Genomic DNA, 24,252 nt, shown 5'->3' on the forward strand with positions numbered 1-24,252 from the left:
CATCAGATGTACATACTGGTACCAAATAGCATATTGGGTACATTTTAGGACCTTTATAAAGGGTACTGCCCCAGTGACAGAAAGGGACCATTTTTTACCCTTTTTTTTGACAGTGTATTTATTGTAGTATTGTATATTATGCCACATAGCTGTTACAATATAAAGTCTTGGTTATTTTTTTCTATTATGTCCTATTTCTTCATATAGTATCCATGCATTTTTGTGGAATCAAACCCATGAACCTGTCATTACAAACTCCCTAAAACTTCAATATTGGTTGTACTTAATTTTTCAGGGTTTAGGGTATTCTTAGTGTAGTATCATTGAATGTTGCAATTTTTTTAATAAATAATCACATTTTTCATCTGTCAAAATATTGTCATATAGTTACATGTCTAAAGTTACTGCAGAACAGGCGGAAACCTATTTTGTTATAAAAAAAGTAGATGTGGTTTAACTGTGTCTGCTAGAAAGATTAGTGACCCATATTTGGTAGCTTGACAAGCAAAATCTGAAAGTGTTTCGTATATTGAACTAAAAACCAGACAAAGCAGCTGATGTGACAGATGTGACATGCTTTACTTTATAAAGTATTAATCACTACAGAACGTGCCATTGTAAACCATAAGAACATCAACACTGTAAAAAGTGAGAAGTCGAATAAAAAAAAAAAAATTTGAGTATTTATTTTAATGTATCCAACGTTTTACTTTTTACAGTGACGGTGTGAAAGAATAAATCTAAATAAATAATGCCACACCGGAAAATATTTTCCCCCACTTCTGGTGTTGTGTGTGTGAGTTTATTTATTGGAGTTTATTAAGTATTACACCAACAATATTCCAGTGGCAGGCAAGTTGTGATGCGACACAATCGATTACAAAATCTCAGCCAATCAGAATAGTGCGTGGGCCGTGTGTGCAATCCAGGACTGCATGCAGTAACACAGTAGGCATGTCATGGGTTGACAGTCTTAAAACAGTCTTAAAGGGATAGTTTACCCAAAAATGAAAATTTTGTCGACATTTACATATTCATTTTTGTTCTGCTGAACACAAAGGAATATATTTTAAGCAATGTTTGTAACAAAACCATTTTTGAGAACTATTTACTTCCATAGTTGGATTTTTCCTACTATGGATGTCAGTGGTGCTTCTGTTTCCTGCTTTATTACAAATATCTTCCTTTGTGTTCAGCAGAACAAAGAAATTATATTCTAAATTATATTATTTAGAATTTTTATTTTTGGGTAAACATTCCATGTACCACAACAATTCAGTTGAAATATGTAAGATACATTAAAGATAAGAAAAATAAATTATTATTATCTACTAAAACATATTATCCATGTAGAGACTATATTTACATTTTCATGCTTGCCAGCATTCAGAAAGAACATTGACCATTCTATCACAATTATGAAGGAGAGTCACATGTTACGAATAAACCACAGTACAGGGCCATGTTTTACTTTAGATGCACCAACTAGTAAGGAACTAGTTTGTTTTTGACTAATCGTTTTCTGATTACTCATAAAGTATCTACAAACACCCAGACTATGCTATATATCACAGTTGAAGAGCTCAGATGCCAAAGCTCACTAAGTGAGTCTAATACTCATGTATCAGACTCTTAATGGATTCTGCCAACAAACCGGTATTCCTGAATGACCTGAGGCTGGGATTAAGCAGAAGTATTTGATCAATGTGTAATACGCACCGAGAGCATTCAGTAAATATCATTATCTCATTTTTGGAGGTGGTGGCGTTTAGCACCTTTTGCATCTGAGCTCCTCAAATAAAGTCTGTGTTTTTTCTCAATATCAACTAATCAGGCAAGCCAAAAGTCTTTAATAGACATTCATTTAAACTGATTTTCTCTGACAGTGCATCTGTGTTCTGTTCAGTAAGTCCTGATAGATTTTTGATCGTATAAACCGGGGATAGGAGTCTTTCTCCATGAGGCTGTATATTTTTGCTTGGACTTCATTCAGGCTGTTGGACGTTGGCTCCAGAAGCTTCCGTTTGGTTTCCTCTCTGGTTCTGTGGTCTATGTTGACCTGTAGATGGATATGAGAATAAAAATCAGAATTGTTGCCTGTAACATTTTATAACTTCCCAATTTAGCTACAATGGAGAAATATGACCTTGTTTGTGTCAGAAAATAATGGTCAGAAATGGTCCCTAGCTGCACTGGGGATGTACCCTTTAAAAATCACCATTTAAGTACAGATATGCATACATTTGGTACCAGTATGTACCTTTAAGGTACTGAGATGCACTCTTTGGTACCAGTATGTTCATGTGAGGTACTAATATGAACTCTTTTGGTGCAAAGGAGTACTTTTTAAAGCTCACGTAACACTGTTTCTGCATTTCTGATGTTAATCTGGAGTACCTATAGGGGCTGTTTACACTTGGTATTAAGATGTGTTTTCATCGATCGGATCACAAGTGGACGAGAGAGACACATTACGTTTACACCTGGTATTTAAATCCGTCTCTTTTGTCCACTTTCGACCGCTTCTGTCCTGAATACTGTGAGAGAGTGGTCTGTGAGACGGTGGGCAAAATCTCTCTCCTGTCATTCAAACGCGAGCGGGAGTAATTAGTTTATATGGACGCAAACTAATATTATGTCAGAGTCTGCTGCTTGTTTAGCAAGTAAACATGCTGCACAGTGTTTTGTACGTTTATATGTTGGAGCTTTCTCTGAATTTTTAGCGCAATTGATGAAATAGGATCGCGCAACTTTCACGCTTTCAAAACGAAACTACGGAGAACACCTGCAGTAGTTTTATCAATGAAAGACTAAAAATAGCGCTGTTCACCGTATGTTCACGCCAGAAGTAAAAAAAAGACGTAAAACTTGTGTTTAATACCTCAGATTAGATAAATGGGCTGAGAGAAGGCGGTCGCGTGTGGCTGTTCGAACACATTCAACCACATTTGCGTTCCGCAATTCCAAAGCGATCCGATCGAAAGTGGTTTCGACTACCTTTGGATGTGGTTGAAAGTGGTTGAAAGTGGATGCGTTCAAAACGTTTTGAACACCGTTTACACCTGGCATTAACGTCGTCCACTTGTGATCCGATCGACGAAAACGCATGTTAATGCCAAGTGTAAACAGCCTCATAGAGTGGTATGACATCCTTTATATCGCCGAAGAGTCTTTAGTTTAATCAGATTTATAAAAGAAAGATTAGCTTTACCGAATATTTCCGATAAAGTACGAAAAAAAGAAGGAGGAGTTATACTGCAGGAGGAGCGAGTACAAGTCATGCAACACTATACAACACTGTTTTAACTTATGATTCACTACATGTTCGTGTCATTTATATAATATGCACACGCCTATTTTCAACATAAGACAGAAGTCTTACTTACCGCGTGCAACTCGTCATGACCCGGTTGGGATAATCCACCGCATCAAACACACATGCAAAACTCCCCTGCTACCCCGGATAATAAACTATATCCATTGTTTTCATAAGGCTGGATTTCTTCTCCTTACATCCAAAAACACACTTCATCTTTCGTGCCATTGTTAAGTTTTGAAATTAAACAAAGCTGAGTGGCGTGATAAGAAGTTTGCAAGCTCTAGCGTCTCCCGCTGATTGACGGGTGGGCGGGGTTTTCCGGGGGAAGAGCCCATATAAAGAAGTGATACGTATAGAAAACCCCTGAAACGTCAGTTGGACCTGTAATTGAATAAAACTTTCCGAAACTTGTACGAACCCTGGCGAAGTGCATTCGGCACAGAAATACTCTGTAACATGTCCAACTGCTTTTTTGACTCTTTGCCTGCGTTTAGCATGAGGAAACAACTCTGTAACTGTGTTAATAAGTCAGAATGCTTTAAATACCATTGAACCCCCCCTTTAAAAAAGTGTACCACCCCTGACCATTTTTTCTGACAGTGTGAAATTTAAGCATTTTATAATCTCGACTTACAATGCTTTCAAATTCATTTACTGTATGCATTCTCTGGGAGTCTAACTCACAACTTTGGTATTACAGGTATAGAAAAGTTTATGGTTTTGAGCTTTGGTTTGTCTTTTTTCAGATTTCTTCCAGCTATTTTGGGGTTAGGAAGAACCAATAAATATAATAACCAAATATTTTTCATTGAACATGAAGCAGTGTAATTGTCCACGTTTGTGTACAACAGGTTCAAGTTACACAGAATTAAGTGTTATGGTGCGAACATCAAATAAATTTGATGTCCACGCATGTGGACATTCAGGTCTTAGGAGTTTAAAGCAGGACTCTGTGATATGCTTATGCTATTGAAAAGTGTAGACAGTTCATTAACTTGGTACATTTGTACCCTCATAGAATCCAATAGCTGCTTGTCATCACAAAGGCATTAGGTGAGTGAGAAAGACAACAGCGAATGAGGAGGCTTTGTAAAATGTCTGGACTAAGCCCTCTGTGAGTCACACAAGGGTACGTAGGGACTGAGCTACCCAAACAACAAGCAGTGAATCATAAAGTATCTGAAGGTCATGCTCAGCAGGACCACAGTTTTCAGGTTTAAAACTAACTTAAAAATAAGTATGTGAACGTGCAGTAATGGGAATCGAACCCATGACCTTGGCATTTGTAGCGTCATGCACTAGTAGGCCTGTTTGAGCTATAGAAAAGTTGGTCATCTTACATTCATTTATAAATTTATGATATATTTACTTTAGGCTAATGAAAGAGGAGACTGCTGTTTATATCACCATGCATATGAATTAAACCATTACATCTCTTGAATAAGAGACGTACTGCAGGTGTTGCTGTTTATAACAGAGGTCAACGTACCTCTCTGGGTGCATGGACGTCAATAAATTCCTTGTAGATCTTGTTGGCTTTAGACATCATCTTAGCAGGGGATTTGATCTTTTTATAGTCTTCACACGCCAACCAGAACTCAATGTTTTCATCGCTAAACTCTGTTTTGAGGAAGGTTCTGAAGGCTGTCATACCATCTATGAAACAAAGATACATATTGTTATGGATAAACACCTGTAAAGCTGCACTCTAAAAAAACTTGGGTAGTCAGAATCAACTATTGGGTTATAGATGGTTTCAGCAGCAGCAAAGTAAACAAACGGCTTTTGTGGACTACACGCAACTTCCGGTAGACTTCCACAGAGAATCAATAACAACAAAAGAGTCCTTTTACAGTAGTTTATTTTTAATAACAAGTAAAGTACCTTTGTTCATATTTTATATCTAACATGTATTAACTTTAACACTAAACTAATGTTACTGTGTATACTCAAAAAACAAATGGTGCTAAATACTGTATCACTAAAAGTGATTCACTGGCTCGTAATCATAGGGGGACCATTTTAGGGCGCACTCACATTATCCAAACCAAACCAAACCATGCCCCAGCGCGATTGTCACCCCTCCCTACTCCCCAGTCTGTGTTTTTTATTCGGGGTCGTTTGATGCGCGATTACAGACATCCCTCTAACAAGTCATCATATTGCTTAGTTGATCTGTCACGTGTGCAGCTCGGACATTCACGTAACCCCGCAGCTCATATCAAAAGGTTTTTACGGAGGCAGATGAATGTGAGTGGTCGTGCAACTGACGTCTTCACCTTTTGAATCGCGCTCAGGCGCGATTGCGCTCACACCACAGCCTTCTGCCCCTGAACCCAAGTGAACCGCGCTCCGGCCCACCTCTGCAACCCGGCCGCGGCATAATTAACCGATCAGCGCCCGGGCGCGGAAAACAGAGCGATCACACTAGTCAAATGAACCAGGCTTTGGGGGTCAAACGCGCCCAAGCGCGATTTGGTTTGGATAGTGTGAGTGCACCCTTACTTGTGTAGAACCATATTGTGCTATGTAGAACCGTAAGGGCACACTCACATTATCCAAACCAAACCAAACCATGCCCCAACGTGATTGTCACCCCTTCCTACTCCCCCAGGTGCACGCACTCACACTGTACTTTTTATCGATCCGAGTCCGGGCGCGCTTTCGTCATTAAGATGCGATTGTTTTGAAAAAAGCAGGAAGTAAAGCTCCCTCTTAACACTGGAACCCACTGTAATGATAAGTCTGTGTTTTTTATTCGGAGTCGTTTGGTGCGCGATTACAGACATCCCTCTCACATGTCATCATATTGCTTAGTTGATCTGTCACGTGTGCAGCTCGGACATTCACGTAACCCCGCTGCTCGCATCAAAAGGTTTTTACGGATGCAGATGAACGTGAGTGGTCGCGCAACTGACGTCTTCACCTTTTGAATCGCGCTCAGGCGCGATTGCGCTCACATCACAGCCTTCTGCGCCTGAACCCAAATGAACCGCGCTCCGGCCCACCTCTGCAACCCAGCTGCGGCGCGATTAAGCAATCCGCGCCCGGGTGTGGAAGAGAGTGATCACACTAGTCAAACGAACCAGGCTTTGGGGGTCAAACGCGCCCGAGCGCGATTTGGTTTGGATAGTGTGAGTGCGCCCTTAAATATAGCACTTGTTTTTTATTCGGAGTCGTTTGGTGCGCGATTACAGACATCCCTCTCACATGTCATTATATTGCTTAGTTGTTCTGTCACATGTGCAGCTTGGACATTCATGTAACCCCGCTGCGCGCATCTAAAGGTTTTTACGAAGGCAGATGAAGATGAGTCGTCGCGCAACTGACGTATTCACCTTTTGAATCGCGCTCAGGCCTTCCGCGCCTGAGCCCAAGTGAACCGTGCAACCCGGCCGCGGTGCGATTAATCAATCCACGCCCGGGCGCAGTACAGAGCGATCACACTAGTCAAACAAACCAGACTTTGGGGGTCAAACGCGCCCGAGCACAGTTTGGTTTGGATAGTGTGAGTGCGCCCTAAGTGGTGCTATATCATCCCGTATATGCGTATACACGAGACATCTTCGTACTTTTGAAGGAATTAAAAGGATCTTGTTTGGAAGAGTAAGGAGGTCGAACAATCTGGTAAGTTTACTCAATTTGAGCTATATAAGCTGCGCCCATGACACAAATTTCCACTTGATGTCTCGAAAGACTTAAATTTCACGCACTAATGAATTGCATAAACTCAAAATGTTCAAGCTTCCAACTACGCACGAGTAGCGTGTTTTTGCTGCCTCTTCCGCATCTGGTGTGAACGCACCGTAATAATGCTCTCCTGATGTTTACGAGCTTTTAGTGCTATTTAAAATAATTTTTTAGAGTGAAATTAATGTATACAATGTTAGCTACAGGTCATTGAATTCTTGCCTTGCTGCCAAACCTCACCGCACAGTTGTGATCCATACTCTTCGTCTCCCATCATCGTTAGCAAACCAAAACATTTCATTTTCGACAAGGTATTTGTTTCAGAGATCAGTTTAGCCACTAGACAGAACGATAAATACAGAATGGAAGTTCACTGGTTCAGTTTGGATGCGTGTGCGTTTCTGAAAGCGTTTATAAATGAACTTATGCTGGCTGTAGCAATGGGAATATACCCAGCATTTTGGTTGAAACAACCTAGCATAGGTTTATTTATAACCTAACAGTTGATTCTGTACAATATTTAACCAATCATGGGTTAAAACCACCCCAATATATTTTTAGAGTATAATGCATTTCTGATATGACATATCATAACCACATTTTTCATATAAAATGCTTGAGTTTGTTATTTTATTATTTCATTTTGCTGTTATTTCATTACATGTATTTATGTATTTTATCCAAAGCAACTAACTGTACAGTGCATCCATACTATACATTTTATCAGTACGTGCGTTGCGTGGGATCAAATCCACAACCTTTGCACTGCTTACACGATGTGTACCAATTGAGCTCCAAGAAGATATTTGTGATAATAATGATACAACAAGTTCTTTACATCATACATCTTCATTCAAAAACTGTTTGTGATTCTTCAATCACCCGTTTGTCTTTTGTGTCAGTGAGCAGTAAAGCACATATTTTTTATGCTGTATGCTTTTTGTGCAAGAGTAGCCCTCGCCTGAATACAATTAAAGTCCAGGGCGGGTAAATGAGACAATAGTGCTTCTCTGGAAATTCAATGAAAGGACAATCAAGAGGCGGGTACAGAGGCAGAATGTTCTCCTGCCTTCAAAGGAACAACACGTTCTGCTTTAGCATGTCCAGTTTTTATCAAAAGTAAATTTCCGCTGTATGTTTCCTGTGCCATAATGGATACATGGAGAGATATATGCCATATAAAATGCATGGGTTTCATAGGGGTTTTCACCTAAACAGCAACATACACAGAAAAATAAAAACCTTTGCATAACATTGTATTAACTAAACAGTCTAACAGTAAATGGTTTTTTGAAAATGTGATTGACGTAGCACTACATTTAAACATGTTTATTGACAGAAACTTTATTTAAAGGTGCAATGTGGGACTTTTAGAAAGATCTCTTGACAGAAATTTAATATAATATACGTAAATATATTATAAGTGATGTATAAAGACCTTACATAATGAACTGTATTGTTTTTATTACTTTAGAATGAGCCGTTTTTATCTACATACATTGCGGGTCCTCTTACATGGAAGTTGCCATTTCACGCCATCATGTTTCTACAGTATCCCTTAATGGACAAACTGTTTTATAGATCGTGCTTTGCTGCTACTACGTGGACAATGACATATTTATCATGTGCCGGCTACCGTAGCTTCACTATGCTTTTTGAAAGGGAAGGACTGAGCCGTTGGTTGCAACTCACAGTCTCACCACTAGCTGCCGCTAAAAGTCCCACATTGCACCTTTAACAGTATAAAATAGGAAAGTTTGTAAAACAGTTTAAGTACTTCCAACCACATCTGAAGCCATTGTAAAATGCAAATGAATGCACATCTGTCTGTGCATGTTCTCTGTCATAGCTTATTGTAAAATTATTGTAAATTGTAGTGCCGCTTGGCTATGCAAAAATCACTGCCATGAAGCAAGAGTCTTGTATGTGATTGGGCATTTCAAGTCTCTCAATTTTTTATTCCAAAATATGATGTGGTTGTTTTTTAATCCATATCAAAGTAATAACTTAAAAGTAATAGCGCCTCTCAATCAAGAAAAGCCACACAATTTCAATTATCATTTCAGCCTGATTTCAAGACAATGCGTACGTATTTTGCGGGTTGGCTAATTCATATGAATTACGGCGGTTTCACACCGAAAGCGTGAGAGGTATGCATTGCCTGAGCAGCACGTGAGGAGAGCGTTTGGCGTGCGTGGCCATTGTGCTTTCACACCGGCTACGTTTGCAGCGCGTACTGTGCAGTTTAATAACAGTATAAAAATCTCAAGTTTACATTACTTTATTTTACATGCATTTATGAGCAAGATATCTTCAATACGCATATTTGATGGTCAGTGTAAGTTATATAACTGCGATTTGTTTAATCCACATTGTTGTAACTTATTAACAAGGGGCACTGAAAAAAACATGCACTGCTTACGCGTTGCTCACGCTTGCAGTGTGAAACCGCCGTTAGTACGAAGCGCATCGTATAAAAATGTATGAATATCATAAAAAAGCAATAATGAAACCGAACTCCAGTGTCACTGGGACAAAAGCAAGTTGTACAAAATGTACAAATATGGCCATACAAATTAGCCACCTCGTAAAATACGTATGAATTCCATATTCTCGTTGTGTGGAGAAAGTTACCCATCAAATTTAACATTTGGGTTTAGGTGTGTGTTAAAATACCCAACCCTAAATATAGGAAATAGTATTAGTGATGCTTGAGTTAGCAAGCTCTACTAATAAAGCATATCTGAATGACTTTCAATTCGATTATCTAAATGTGAACAGATTTCACACGGTTCTTCAGCGTGAACTTCATCGTCTGCTCGCAGCACAGCGAGCGGTTATTTGTGGTGCATCTGGGGTGTCAGTGCTGTGAGATTCAGGAAAAGACTCACACGCTGTTCCAAATGATGCTGGATTTGAGCCCGAGAAAATAAAGCCTGTAATTTTGTGAGCAACCGACGACAGAAGTCGCAGCCAAACTCGTGACTCAAGGGGAAATGGCGGCTTTAGATTAATATGGACAGCTTCTTACATAAGTCACCGGTAAACCATAGCACGAAACCATGAGCAACTAGATAAATATGTGCCATGATATTTTATGGATCAATACCAAGATTGTGTTATAATGTGAAATAAGCATTGTGACCCTGTCTGTTAAATCCAGACTAAAGACTTATATGGGCAGGTTCCCAGACAGGGCTTATCCTAGTCCCAGACTAAAATGCACATTTAAAGATGCAGTGTGTAAATTTGAGTGGCATCTAGTGGTGAGGTTTTGAACTGCAACCAACGGCTCAGTCCACTGCTCACCCCTCGCATTTGAAACGCATAGAGAAGCTACAGTAGCCGCAACCGAAAAACATGTCATTGAAGGAGACAACTTAGTAAAAAGTTTGTCCGTTAAGGGCTTCCGTAGAAACATGGCGGCACAAAATGGTGACTTCCATGAAAGGGGACCCTCGGTGTATGTAGATAAAAACTTCAAATTCAAAGGTACAAAAAACATAACGGTTCATCATAAAAAGGTCTTTATAGACCCTGATAATATAGTTTTGTATAATATTTTGCATTTCTGTGAAGAGATCCTTTTAAAAATTACACACTGCACCTTTAAGCTGCCTTTATTTGAAAACACATTGTACTGACTTCTCTTAAAGCGTAACTAAACCCCTGGTCAGAGCCTGACTCCACCCACTGGCAATATTTGAAAAATTCAAGAAAAGTGGGCAGATCCCAACGGAGATAGAGGGGATGAACTAAGCTCGTACCAAGTGTGTGGTGAGATCGTAACAAGGGCGTGGTGATCTTGAACCTGCTTACGTCACAAGTCATTTTTTGGACCCAACATCCAATAGGAAAAATCAACTGCAGTAGCAACCGTTCAACCTGAAGAGGGCAGCACTCAGACGTTTTTACACCATATATTGTAGTATTGAAACACTTTATATCCAAATGTCAAAAAACTTACTAAAATCAATGAACAGCACTAATAAAGCCCCATTCTTACAGATCATTAACTTAAAAAAGTTGGTTTAGGGTTTAGTTACTCTTTAACATATATCAGTGCCATTAAGTTGTATCACCAGATGCACACCACAATTGCTTATTGTAAGGTTTGTTTGTAAAAAACGACTTAAATGTCCCAACATAACTTAGGAAACCTTTTGTTTTTCACAAAATTTCAATCTTTGACAAGGCCTTACTCAAGTCAATATTAAAGATATCAAGGTTATATTTTTACAAAATGTTGTTTACATTATATAGGATAATTTTATGTAAATCACAACTATATAACTTTAGCTGGGTTTTCACAGGGAGGGTCACATTTGTTGTAAATATCAAGACCCACAGATCTCATCATACTGAACGTGACTTACATTTATTGGACAGCAGCGCATCAAACGACTCCGCCCATCTGGACACTTCATCATTGGACAGCCTGAGATAGACACAATAAGATTAGCATTTAAATGTATTTTTTTCGTGTCAGTAATGGCATACTATATTTACTCCTTACTTTAAATATCTTGTAGACCTCTCTTGAGTAGGGGGTAGGAATTCTGAAAAATCGCTGCATGAGTCAGACTTGTTAGACAGACACCCTAGTCTAGTTTTCATGGCCCTGAAAACATGAGAAAAAAAGTCAAAAGCATCCTAAAAACAGTAACAGGACCCTTAAAGCTATCAGCGACATTCAATTTCATGTATTTATGGCACAGAAACGATGGTGATTTATTTTTAGAACGTTCTAAATCATTTATATAACAACAACTGGAGTGTGCATAATAGCCTGTCTGATTACATTGCAGTCATGCTTACAGACATTACCATGAACCTGCATTATACAGAACACCATTGCAATGTTCTGCAATTATCTAGAGACGGTAAATTCACCATGTTTTGAAAATGAATATTCCTACTAAATGTGAGTCATTGAAATGCAACAGTGCACCTGGCCCTCACCAGAGGCATTATCATGAATTCTGCATGTACATTTACATCATAGAAGAATCAATCAGTACCAAGTGGCTATGCCTAAAGCTGAGACACAGAGAGAGAGAGAGAGAGAGAGAGAGAGAGAGAGATTCACAAATTAACTTAAACAAAACAAGCTAAATAAATACTCACTGAATTTCCTTGCAATGCAATCTCGTCCAGTTGATTGTGTCGTACGAATACAACTATTGAGCTCTAGGGTTGCTTTGCCTGTAAAAATGATACAGATTTACAATATATACCGCTCCTTTGTGGGCATATTTTATTAATCACTATTCCCATGGTTCTCAATTACTAACATGCCAGATGCCACCTTTTCTCTCGATGTGATACAAACATTCGAACCAACAATAAACCTACATTGTTATTGCACCTGCTGGTTAAAGCCATTTTAGTTCCATAGCCCTCCGAAGAAACATTTCCGCCTTTATTACAAATCCTCGCCTTTCAATTTCCCATTGTGATGTACAAACTAGCAAACTAAATGCAGACCATTACTTTCATATTTAGATGCTTTAATTGAGAACATTCTATCACAAATTGCTCTACGGAAACCAGGCAATACGGTTAATTTCACAAGTAAGACCTTGTTTTATTTCCTGCTTTAATGGGAAACATTAAAGGGATAGTTCACCCAAAAATGAAACGTCTGTCATAGTTTACTTAAACTCATGTTGTTTTAAACCTGTATTTAGTTTCTTTATTGTGTTGAACACAAATGAAGATATTTTGATAAAGGATGGTAAGCACACAATTGACTACCCATTGACATCCATAGTAGGATAAATAAATACTATGTCAATAGGTACCATACACTGTGTGTTACTATTACTCAAAGTACCTTCTTTTGTGTTAAACAAAATAAAGAAACTCATACAGGTTTAGATTAGGGTGAGTAATTGATGACATCATTTTTATTTTTGGGTGAACCCTTATGGTCCGATTCACGATTTTACATTTCCTCTGGTGCGTAAGTGTGTATTAGCACATGTCAACGATATGCAAAAGGTACAAACCCCAAAGTAAATGATGATCAGCATTGCATTGTGAGCGAATCTTTCAAACATTGTAATGAGCGTAAAATTTCCGGCTGACGTCAAGAGGTATTCAGGCCAATCACAACGTACAGATTAGCTGGCCAATCAGGGACAGAGAGCTTTTTAAATCTGTGCGTTTCAGGAAGACAGGGAAAGCTACAAAAATGTACGGTTTGTGGAAAAGAATGTGTTTAAACCACACAAACACAATGTATTATACCAAATGCACAAAATAACATTGTTTTTAGCAATGAAATGGGTGCTCTTTAATAAAGCATGCAACATGAGTACCATGTGAACCATAGGGGACGTATATATTGCTTTAATCCTTGAGGTGGAACACTGTGCTTGCTCATTAAAGCTTTGCATTTGGTTGTGTCATAAAAGGAGTTAGATTTTTCTGGGTCAAGTTTCACATTTTAGTTTATTGTTTGTGCAATAACTATGTGGGTCAATGACAAAACAAGCTTATAAAAACATATTTTTGAAAAATCTTTAAAAAATGGATGTCATGCATATTTTTGAGTCGGGAACAATGTGTTTAAAACTATTGTTTATTAAAGAACATTCCAGTACATTTTAAAGTTTTAAAATATTTTCGATATCCCATTCAATAAATGTCAGGTGGTACAACCAAGCATTGTCTATTTGCCAGATTAGTTTTAATGCTCTCCTTTTGTCATGCTGATTGTTTGTTTATTTGATAGTGATATGTAACATGATAATCCTAAAAAATAGTTCGAAAGTGAAACAAAAAGTTTATTTTTAGGCCCCTAAAATTCAGATGTTGTGTAAAGGGATTGCTACATTTTTTTTTTTTTTTTTTTGAAAGCAGTGTCGTGTAAATGGGCACTAAAGTGCTGTGTAAGCGTTAAGTTTAAGTTAAAGAAACAAAGTTTGAGCTCCCATGACTGAAGCTGGATGGAGAAAAGAAACTAAAATAGAACATACACCATTCATTTGCTTAAACATATGTCCTGTAGTTAAGGACTGTGCAAATTTATCCTAATTGTAGTCTTTCAAAACAAACCAAATCCTCCAAAAGAAATATTTCTGTGGTGCACTGAATGCTTGAGGCTGATATTTCATTCTCCTGCAACAGATCAGACCACGTGCTATGCTATTTATAAAATGCCTGACAAATCTATCTAGTCAGAGAGAAGCCAGTTCGTGCTCTATCTGACCATGCAGAGTACAAATGGAGCTACAGGGAATCTGCTAAATAAAAGATACTCTGAGGTCTCATCCTTATGAAACCACTATGAGATGGCCCACAAAATAAAATCATAACCAATATTCTCCATCCCATTTCTTCAGAGTAGCAATTTAATATCTAGCTGTCTTTGATGTAAGACGTTTCTTATCTCTGAGCCATTTACAGGCATGGTCCTGCTTCACATACAAATATAATCTTATTGACCCCAATATGTACTGAGACTCTTTGCTAACTTTTAGTCTGTTTAGCTAAATGTATTCTCTATTCGATATTGCCATGCTATTCACCATGCTAAACATATGCAATATTCACCTACAGTACACCATAATTTACACAAAGTTTCCAGCGCAATCTTATGGCAAGTTATATGTATTATAAGGTGGCTAATTCATATGAATTTGTACAGCCAGACTCATAAAGGGCCGTTCATGTTACAACGATAACTATAACTATAAAAAAGATTGTTTTAGAAATCTTTTATGTCAAAGAGAATAGCGGAGTTCGCACCACAACTATAACGATAAAGATACAATAAACAATATCGTTGGGATCACTTTCTGGGCACATTTTTCCTTACTGATGAACGATAAACCATTGACAGCCAATCAAATCTATTTGAACTGTAAGTAAACACGCATTTGAAATGACAGATGGCACGGCGAAGAAACTCATTTCTGAGGTCCATAGCATAAAATTACCTCAGGTATCCAGCGCTGATGCTGTTGTTGTGAAATTGACTAATGCTTTTTATTCTACTACATTGACTATGCCAAAAGGTAAGATATTAGATTACACAAACGTATACATTTACTTTTTAGAGTTACGTAAAACGCAGCGTGTGGGAACATCTGCTGGTTACCTGGTGTGTAAATGCAACAAGAACAGCATATTTATACATTTAATGACATGTGAACAATTACAAGTGTTTTAATTAAAGTGTCACTAGATGTCTGAACACATGCACATGCACAATACCTATGCACATGATGTCATCTGTTTCACAAATTAGCATTTTTGTTGTTTACACAGAGATGATAACATTTAATTTTCAAAAACATGTACTTTGATACCCGTTTTCTATTGGGGTAGGGGAGGTGTATGTTAAGGTAATTTCAGATATCAACACTGGCTTTCAAACATTGTGCACTCCGCCTTTAAAGAGCAACTATCGCCCGATTCACGTTTTTACATTTCCTTTGCTGTGTAAGTGTGTATTACATGTTAACGATATGCAACAGGTACATACCCCAACATAAATCTCTTTTCTTGGATTACAACATTGTGGGCAACAGTTTACTTTCTTTTTAAGTCGAGAAGAAATTATGTTTTTTGAGGAAAACATTGCAGGATTTTTCTCATTTTAATGGACTTTAATAGAGCCCAACATTTAATACTTAACTCAACACTTAACAGTTTTTTTCAACGGAGTTTCAAAGGACTATAAACGATCCCAAACGAGGCATAAGGATCTTATCTAGCGAAACGATTGTCATTTTTGACAAGAAAAATAAAAAATATGCTCTTTTAAACCACAACTTCTCGTGTTTATCCGGTCGTGATGCGCCAGCGTGACCCCACGCAATACGTCATGACGTCAAGAGGTCACAGAGGACGAACGCGAAACTCCGCCCCAGTGTTAACAAGTGTGTTGAAAGAGGACCGTTCTTACGTTGTTGTATGTCAACTGATACTAATTAATGTCTTTGTGTCAGTTTATTGTTTACAATGGTCCGCAAATGTGCGTTTTATATATGTAACACGAGACCTCCATACGTCACTACGCATTTACGTTGGGTCACGCTGGACCGGACCTAGATAAAAAGTTGTGGTTTAAAAGAGCATGTTTTTTATTTTTCTTGTCAAAAATGACAATCGTTTCGCTAGATAAGACCCTTATGCCTCGTTTGGGATCGTTTAGAGTCCTTTGAAACTCAGTTGAAAAAAAACTGTTAAGTGTTGAGTTAAGTATTAAATGTTGGGCTCTATTAACTCTTTCCCCGCCATTGACGAGATATCCAATGACGAAATTTTCCGTCTTTCCGCAATACCGCTATTATCCACCAGGTGGCGCCCTTCCGCAACTTTTTAAAACTGGAAGTATTGCCCTATGACAAGCTGCTGCATGTCCGTGTCTGTTTTAAAGATCGCTCTGAATGGGATCTCTATGAAAAGTCTGTCATAAAAATGGAATTATCTCTGCTTTTTGCTCAAAATATGGTGTTTTTGCAAAAACCTACCCATATTTAAAAGCTGATTGCAAAAGAACCACTAAAGGTAGGATGAAATGGGTTTTTTGTTTGAAAGCAGAGGGTCTGTTCTTTCATTTGGTATATTGTATGTTTATATATTTAAAAAAGAACATTTTCTGGAAGGCATTAAACTTTGGTGAAAATCATGAAAAACGCTGGCGCTGGCTGGCAACTTTTTTTTTAAAACGCTGGCGGTGAAAGAGTTAAAGTACATTAAAATGAGAAAAATCCTGCAATGTTTTCCTCAAAAAACATAATTTCTTCTTGACTGAACAAAGAAAGACATCAACATTTTGGATGACATGGTGGTGAGTAAATTATCTGGATTTTTCTTTTAAGAAAATGTAATATTCCTTTAAGTACTTAAAGACAAAAATTAAAAATAAAAATCAAATGATCTCTTTCCATATAAAGTCTATTTAATGATTCTAAATGTTTGTGTAAATCAATGACTCATTTTGAGTGTAAAAACTGGCACATGCAGTAGATTTTAAGGGTTCCTTCATAGATAAATCATCTCATGAAAGCACACCACACCCTCATCATCAGAAGATCATGTGAAGGTCCCTGTAGAGTCGCTGTCTGAGCTCAGTGAGATGTCACATTTCCTGCTGAGATTTCTCTTCCCACTATCAATGCGCTATGCCATCTGATCTTCTACCCTTCATCTGGCTATTTTAAAATTCAAGGCTTTTTTTACTGTGGTAATAAATATTGAAAAGTGATTCATTCACTGATTTTAAAAATAGCTCTGCTTTCTGTCTTCTGCAATGGGTAAAGCATATATTTCCGTTCAGAAGAGCTTTTAACCCACCAATATTTTTCTATTTGCCTTTTAGCCTGCTGAATCAAACAGGTCAGGTGGTTTTAGGTGATTAAAGTTGGTTAAGGTAGTCTAGTAGCCAAATTCATACCTACAAGCTGCTCTTTCAGCAAAAAAGAGCCAAAAAGCCCTGTAAAACAGACACACTAAACAAGCTTAAGCAAAACTAGGAGAACACCTAACCACCTTAAGCTCATTTAAGATGTTTTTTAGCAGGATATAGTCTGGCAACGGAAAACATCTCTAAGGGATTTGTGTAGATGTGGCTTTAGCTCCTGTTCAAGGTGCAGCCGTGCCCCAGAGACGCAGACATCATTTACACCCTGTTTCACACTTTGGCACGACAGTTTCGGCATCAGGGGTACAACCCACCTGGGGTTCTTTCGCTTCTATTTCTGTCAATGTCCTTCCCTCACTAAAGTCTTTACCTAAGCTGAGGTCCACTGTCTCCACAAATCAAACAAAACGGTAAAGTTGAGGTCAGTGTTTCTTTATTTAGACATCTTTACGCAACACATCCTGTGGTGAGTAAATGCTGAATAATTAAAAGAAGCACCTGTTATCTGTGCAAACCTGGGACAGAGACACCTCTGTTTAAAATACTGACAAATGAGCAAGATTCAGACAAATTGGATGGTTTTGCAGTTATGCACAATGTAGTAGGACAAGTTTGCTTTAACAAGGTTTCAAGGCACAGTTCAGTGGCCCTGGCATACTTTTTCTCAAATGCCATGGTCACATTTAAACTAATAAGCTCATGAACAGACTAGGGCTGCTTGATTTTGAGGAAAATCATAATGCTGATTATTAAGGTAAAAATTATAATCCCGATTATTTTACACGATTACTTAATGTAAAAACAAGCTGTAAAAACAAGCTTGGCACGCGCGCGCACACACACAATTCAATGCATTTGTTTAGTGTTGTTGCATAAGGCTATACACGTGTCAAAGCAGTGGAGCCTACGAAGTGCCTTTTGAACACATCGGTTCAGGGGAACGCAATTCATATTTTAAACACGAGGGATAGTTTTGCAAATACACAAGGGTTACTACTTTGTGTTTGAACTTCAGACAGATAGCACTTGCACGAGAGAGAGAAAGATAGAGAGAGAGAGAGAGGCGGATGAAATGACAGAAACTAAATGCGTCACACTAATCGAATTATCTTGAATATCTTGTTTTGCAATCGAACTGTGCAAAAATCGAATTTGAAATTGAAAACCGATTAATTACACAAGCCCAGACCAAAAGCACAAAAAGTTCAATCAAACACAACAATGCAATTTTATGGTTATGGCAGTATGTATTTTATGAGATTTCTAATTGATATTAATTCATTAATTGATCACTCAAACGACACCCGCCAATGAAACAAGAAGAAGAAAAGCATCCCGAGGATGGCTGGAGGATGACGAGCAAAGCTACAACTGCCTCACGCATTTAACTTGCACGTCTGTCTGCCAGCCATCCTACACGAACTCACACAAACTTCGGATGTGCTGGCTAATGCGTGTGGCCGAGTGTGCATTTCTTTAATAACTTTGCGTGTAGGGAAACGTTGTTTGTGCTTTAATACTTAACTCAGGTGGTGTTATGGAATGCAACGTCTGCGATCTATGTGAATAACAAGTCACTTGCAGATGCAAGAGAGCCATACAAACAATTATACAAGATATACACAGCAAAAAATGACTTTCTTACTTAGTATTTTGGTCTTGTTTTCAGTACAATTATCTAAAAATTCTTAAATCATGATGAATTTTCTTGAAGAGCATAAGTCTAAGAAAATAAGTCTAGTAGACAAAACACATCAAATTTAAGTGAATTTGTACCTAAAACAAGCAAAAAAATTTTTTTGATACAAATATATACAAAAATATATCTGTATGAAAATTTGTAAACTTATTTCATTTATTAGAAAAAAGTTACTTTTTTTACCCCATTGGCAGTTTTATTGTGTTGCTTGTTTTAAGCACAAATGCCTTAAATTTGATATTTTTGGTCTATAGAATTATTTACTAGGGTCACTTTGCTCATCTTGATTCAGGAATTGTTAGATATTTGTACTGAAAACAAGACAACACTAAAGAAAGGCATTTTTTGCTGTGCACCCATCCATTACCTTAAAGAGTAATGAAAGGGGGGGATGTTAGGATTCGAGAAACTTCTCTTATTTTTAATTCCCGATGTTGATAATAGTGCGGGTTTTTTGTACAATTTGTTTTTGCCCTTGTGACGTTGGGGTTGAAGGCAAGGTTTCGTTATTGATTTTTTTAATCATAATAATACGTTTGTACGACTTGCTTTTGCCCCTGTGATGTTGAGGGGTAAAGCCCGGGATACACTGCATGATTATTGGCTGTCCCAGACGAAAGATTGCCAACCTGAAACAATCGTTGCGATTTCTGTGATCGTAGCTCTTCATCGGTGGTCCTATGTCGTACAATGCGAGAGGTTCAAAGACGGTCGTTTTCCCGGTCTTGTGTCCAAAGATAGCCTACGATAGTTTTCTGACAGTGTCAGAAATTCGGCATGATCACTGCACAGTGTGTTTGCTGCTACGACCTGCGCGCCGGTATTTGTTTACCACGAGTGCATGCTGGTGACGTTGCGCAACGTGTGACACTGCCTTTAAAGCTTCCATGTCATCATCGTACAGTCTACATGCCTCTCGTACCAGAGTTTAAACGATACATGTCGCACAGTGTGATAAGGTCTTATAGGAGGGCAAAAATCGTGCAGTGTAATACGGGCTTTAGGGGCAGGGTTTCATTATTGATTTTTATAAGATAATAGCACGTTTTTGTACAATTTGCTTTTTCCCCTGTGATGTTGGGGGGTTAGGGCCAGGGTTTCATTCGTTTTTTTATGATAATAGTAATTTTTTTTGTACGATTTGCTTTCGTCCCTGTGACGTTGGAGTTATGGACATGGTTTCATTATTGAGGTTTTTATAATAATAGTTAGTTTTTGTATAACTTGCTTTCGCCTTTGTGATGTTAAGAGTTAGGGGCATGGTTTCATTACTGTTTTTTTTTATATTACTTGGTTTTTGTACAATTTGCTTTCGCCCTTGTGATGTTGGGGTTAGGGGCAGGGTTTTATTCGTTTTTTATTATAATAGTTGTTTTTTGTACAATTTGTACAATTTTGTACAATTTGCAGGGTTTTATTACAGATTTTTTTATGATAATAGTACATTTTTGTACAATTTGCTTCTGCGCCTGTGATGTTGGGGTTAGGGGCAGGGTTTTTTTTTCGTTTTTTTATGATAATAGTACGTTTTTTGTATGACTTGCTTTCGCCCTTGTGATGTTGGGGTTAGGGGCAAGGTTTCATTACTGATTTTTTATTATAATAGTTGTTTTTTGTACAATTTGCTTTTCCCCCTGTGATGTTGGGGTTATGGGCAGGGTTTTATTACAGATTTTTTTATGATAATAGTAAATTTTTGTACAATTTGCTTCTGCGCCTGTAATGTTGGGGTAAGGGGCAGGGTTTTATTAGTTTTTTTTATGATAATAGCTAGTTTTTTGTATGACTTGCTTTCGCACTTGTGACGTTGGGGTTAGGGGTAGGGTTTCATTACTGATTTTTTATTATAATAGTTGGTTTTTGTACAATTTGCTTTTGCCCCTGTGATGTTGGGGTTAGGGGCAGGGTTTTATTGCAGATTTTTTTATGATAATAGTACATTTTTGTACAATTTGCTTCTGCGCCTGCGATGTTGGGGTTAGGGGCAGGGTTTTATTCGTTTTTTATGATAATAGTACGTTTTTTGTATGACTTGCTTTCGCACTTGTGATGTTGGGGTTAGGGGCAGGGTTTCATTACTGATTTTTTATTATAATAGTTGTTTTTTTTTTTACAATCTGCTTTTGCCCCTGTGATGTTGGGGTTAGGGGCAGGGTTTTATTGCAGATTTTTTTATGATAATAGTACATTTTTGTACAATTTGCTTCTGTGCCTGTGATGTTGGGGTTAGTGGCAGGGTTTCATTCGTTTTAAATGAAAATAGTAAGTTTTTTGTATGACTTGCTTTCACACTTGTGACGTTGGGGTTAGTGGCAGGGTTTCATTACTGATTTTTTTATTATAATAGTTGGTTTTTGTACAATTTGCTTTCCCCCTTGTGATGTTGGGGTTAGGGGCAGGGTTTTATTACAGATTTTTTATGATAATAGTACATTTTTGAACAATTAGCTTCTGCGCCTGTGATGTTGGGGTAAGGGCCAGGATTTCATTACAAATTTTTTATGATAATAGTAAATTTTTGTACGATTTGCTTTTGCCCCCGAGACGTTGGGGTTAGAGTCATGGTTTCATTTAGGGATCGACCGATATGGATTATTAGGGGCCAATACAGATTTTTTTTTCATAAGCCTTAGCTGATGACCGATACAGGATGCCGATTTTCTTGAGCCGATCTTTAAAGCCGATACTGCTTTTGCTCACTCAATTTACATCATAAAAATGACATGATGATACCAAATGTGAGGTAGAACAAGAAAAAGAGTTCAGTTCTGAAAAAAATATTTAAGCATAAATAAAACAATAACACTATTACACACAGTAGCAATAGCATTATAAAGTGCAGACTGTACTGTACTTAATTTCAAAAGTATTGAACTATTTACAACCTAATCATTAAATGCTTAGGTCTTAGTTTTAGTGCATTTAACCATGAACTGTGCTCTCCACAATGACGAAGAACTATCAGCAAAGGAAATTGATTTCTGGCCCTTTACTACTACATATATTTATGGAGATAAGAAATAAAAACCTGCCCTGTCTAGCTATGATCAACTATTCGGTCGAGCTTTCGATGTTGTCATGGAAGGGTCGGTTGTTTTTTGTCACATGACCTGGGTTCGCTTGCGGCATTCTGAAAAGTTTAGATGTTTTCATCTGATCTCACCATGGCATAAGCGTGCCTGGACAAACGAGTGTGCTGCACCGCTTTAGTTAACACTTTTTAACTCTTACAAATACCACGGAAATACGGAACAATGTCGGCATTATTTAATTCTATGACCAGTGTTCGTAACAGCTGCCAAATGCATACGGATAGCCTACAACTTAGCTATTTGCAGCTCCCTATATACAATGGTAAGCAGTTTTATAGACGAGGCCTTCGGCATTCGCGTTTTCCATATTGATTTTTATTATACGTTTTTGTACGATTTGCTTTTGCCCCATGACGTTGGTGTTAAGAACAAGGTTTTATTAATGATTTTTTATAATATGTTATTGTACGATTTGCTTTCAGCCCGTGATGTTGGGTTAAGGGGCAGGGTTTCAGTATTGCTTTTATGATACTTTTGTGTATGATTTGCTTTCATATGGACAAACAAAGATATGAAATGAAAATAAAGGAAAAAAACTCTGAAAAGGAAAATAATTAACTCAAATGCAAAAAAATTGAACATGGATTTCAAATAAACTGCATTCTATCTTAGGTAGTCTTTAATAAACATTACATAATGCTTAACAGCGTTATGTAATCAGCAATAGCGAAGCATTCAAATATAAAAAAATCTACCATAAGAATGTGAATTATAGGCTAATGACTTTTTTAATTTTTTATGTTATATAGGGATGAAGTTTATCAAGTTGAAACTTTTTATTAAGGAAATTTGGAGCGCTGTTGTTTGTACAGTATACTGTCTCTTGTCTGGCACTATTTGCATTAGGTTGCACACTTTATGTGGCTATGCTAAAAAATATACTTTTTTAGTCCTTAGTTCTGTGTTGCCTTTAAGTAGATCAGTGTCTGTATGTAGCACCACTGTCCTGGAGAAATGTTGTCTCATTCTCTATGGTTAAAATGACAATATAGCTTCTTGACTTGATGAATAAATTGCATTGCATACATGCAGTTACCAATCCTATATTTTGTGCATTGCATATTTATGTGCAATATTTTAGCAATTTGTGCAATTTATAATGTGCATATTAAATCTCATATGATCTTGTGCATGCAGGATTGCAGTAAAGATACGGTTGCTGTATGTACAGCAAAATGAACCAATATCTCCAGTATGTCTTAAAAAGAGCTGTGGGTGGTGAGTGTGGGTGTTTCAAAGTCTCTCCTCATCTCTGTTACTTCCCCTCGCTGACATTTACAAACCTACAAAGCCCTCACAGTTACTGCTGAAGAGATTGATTAGCTGCCCAATCCCTTTAACAAACACAAACAGTTTTCATTGTACAGTACATGTTAGGCAATTGGTAATTGTGCATTGATTTAGAGTCGAAGAAAATGTGCATGTTTAACTTAAAAAAAAAACACAAGAAGAAGAGAACTTTTTAATCTTCTGTATATTTTTCTCCATTCCCTTGAAATATATTTTATTTAATATTAAATCTATTATTTATGTAAACACATACAATACCACATGAGATATTACATCAAAACCTCAACAATTAATAATTATAAACCGATAAAAGATCTGTTTCTTCTTAATTTACCCAATTTTCTCTTGCACACACGACAGGGCAGATGGTAAGAGCAACACACCATGACAAACATCCTAGACACACAAAGCCACTGTGAGTGGCAAGTTACACAACCATCAATCAGGTATATGAATATGGAGTCTTTACCTTTAGAGCGCACTGCTGTTATAGATGGCAGCCCTTTGAGTGAGCCTGGAGATGTCTCTTTTCTCCGACAGGGTTAGCTTGTCTCTCTTCTTGTATGGAGACATCTACTGTTGCCCACATGTAGCAATCATCACACAGCGTGTTCATCGATGTGAAAGCGTGAGGAACAGGGAAAGAGAGAGAGAGAGGAGGGAGAGATGAGGCGAGAGGGGAGAGGCTTTGTCAACACGCTTGTTTCTCCGGAGATTCAAAGTGCATTATGCCATTTCGTTTTGTTCCGTAGGGGGGTTTTCAGTGTCATGTTTTGTTGCAAGG

General features: G+C 37.7%; 1 protein-coding gene across 1 annotated transcript; it reads right to left on the reverse strand.

Moving 5' to 3' along the window:
- Positions 1–767: 767 nt before the first annotated feature.
- On the reverse strand, positions 768–24,164 carry rgs8 (regulator of G protein signaling 8). Its single transcript, XM_073815185.1, has 6 exons — positions 23,938–24,164; positions 12,136–12,214; positions 11,526–11,628; positions 11,386–11,447; positions 4,809–4,975; positions 768–2,059 (listed from the first exon to the last, which is right to left on the reverse strand). The coding sequence occupies exons 3-6, from the start codon at positions 11,624–11,626 to the stop codon at positions 1,865–1,867; spliced, it is 525 nt and encodes a 174-aa protein (XP_073671286.1). The 5' UTR covers positions 11,627–11,628; positions 12,136–12,214; positions 23,938–24,164; the 3' UTR covers positions 768–1,864.
- Between the last annotated feature and the right edge of the window lie 88 nt (positions 24,165–24,252).

Source organism: Paramisgurnus dabryanus, chromosome 7 (genome assembly GCF_030506205.2).
Source record: "Paramisgurnus dabryanus chromosome 7, PD_genome_1.1, whole genome shotgun sequence".
NCBI classification, from domain to species: Eukaryota; Metazoa; Chordata; class Actinopteri; order Cypriniformes; family Cobitidae; genus Paramisgurnus; species Paramisgurnus dabryanus.